The 201-nt window shown below is 64.7% G+C and overlaps 1 protein-coding gene across 1 annotated transcript in view; it reads left to right on the forward strand.

Annotated features, from left to right (window-relative positions):
• Window positions 1-94: 94 nt before the first annotated feature.
• SLC39A14 (solute carrier family 39 (zinc transporter), member 14) overlaps window positions 95-201 on the forward strand; it is a gene marked incomplete at its 5' end in the record, with an annotated part of 5012 nt that continues 4905 nt past the window's right edge. The window contains 1 exon segment of the mRNA XM_009870535.1: window positions 95-134. Within this exon segment, the coding sequence (XP_009868837.1) occupies window positions 95-134 (40 nt within the window).

Genomic DNA, 201 nt, shown 5'->3' on the forward strand with positions numbered 1-201 from the left:
GAGGGGCAGGAGCACTGTCCGGCGTGGAGCTTGGGGACACGAGGTGGACACGAGGTGCTCCAGGACCTGCAGGACAGCTCGTTCCCCTTCCCAGCTCCAGGGCAGAGATGAGAGGCGGCCGGGAGCCCTGGAGGGTTTTCCTCAGTGTGGTTTGTGCTGTAGGATCACACACGCCGCAGTTCGGGGCACCTATCTCTCCGG

This window comes from Apaloderma vittatum, unplaced genomic scaffold, assembly GCF_000703405.1.
Source record: "Apaloderma vittatum isolate BGI_N311 unplaced genomic scaffold, ASM70340v1 scaffold24475, whole genome shotgun sequence".
In the NCBI taxonomy this organism is placed as follows: Eukaryota; Metazoa; Chordata; class Aves; order Trogoniformes; family Trogonidae; genus Apaloderma; species Apaloderma vittatum.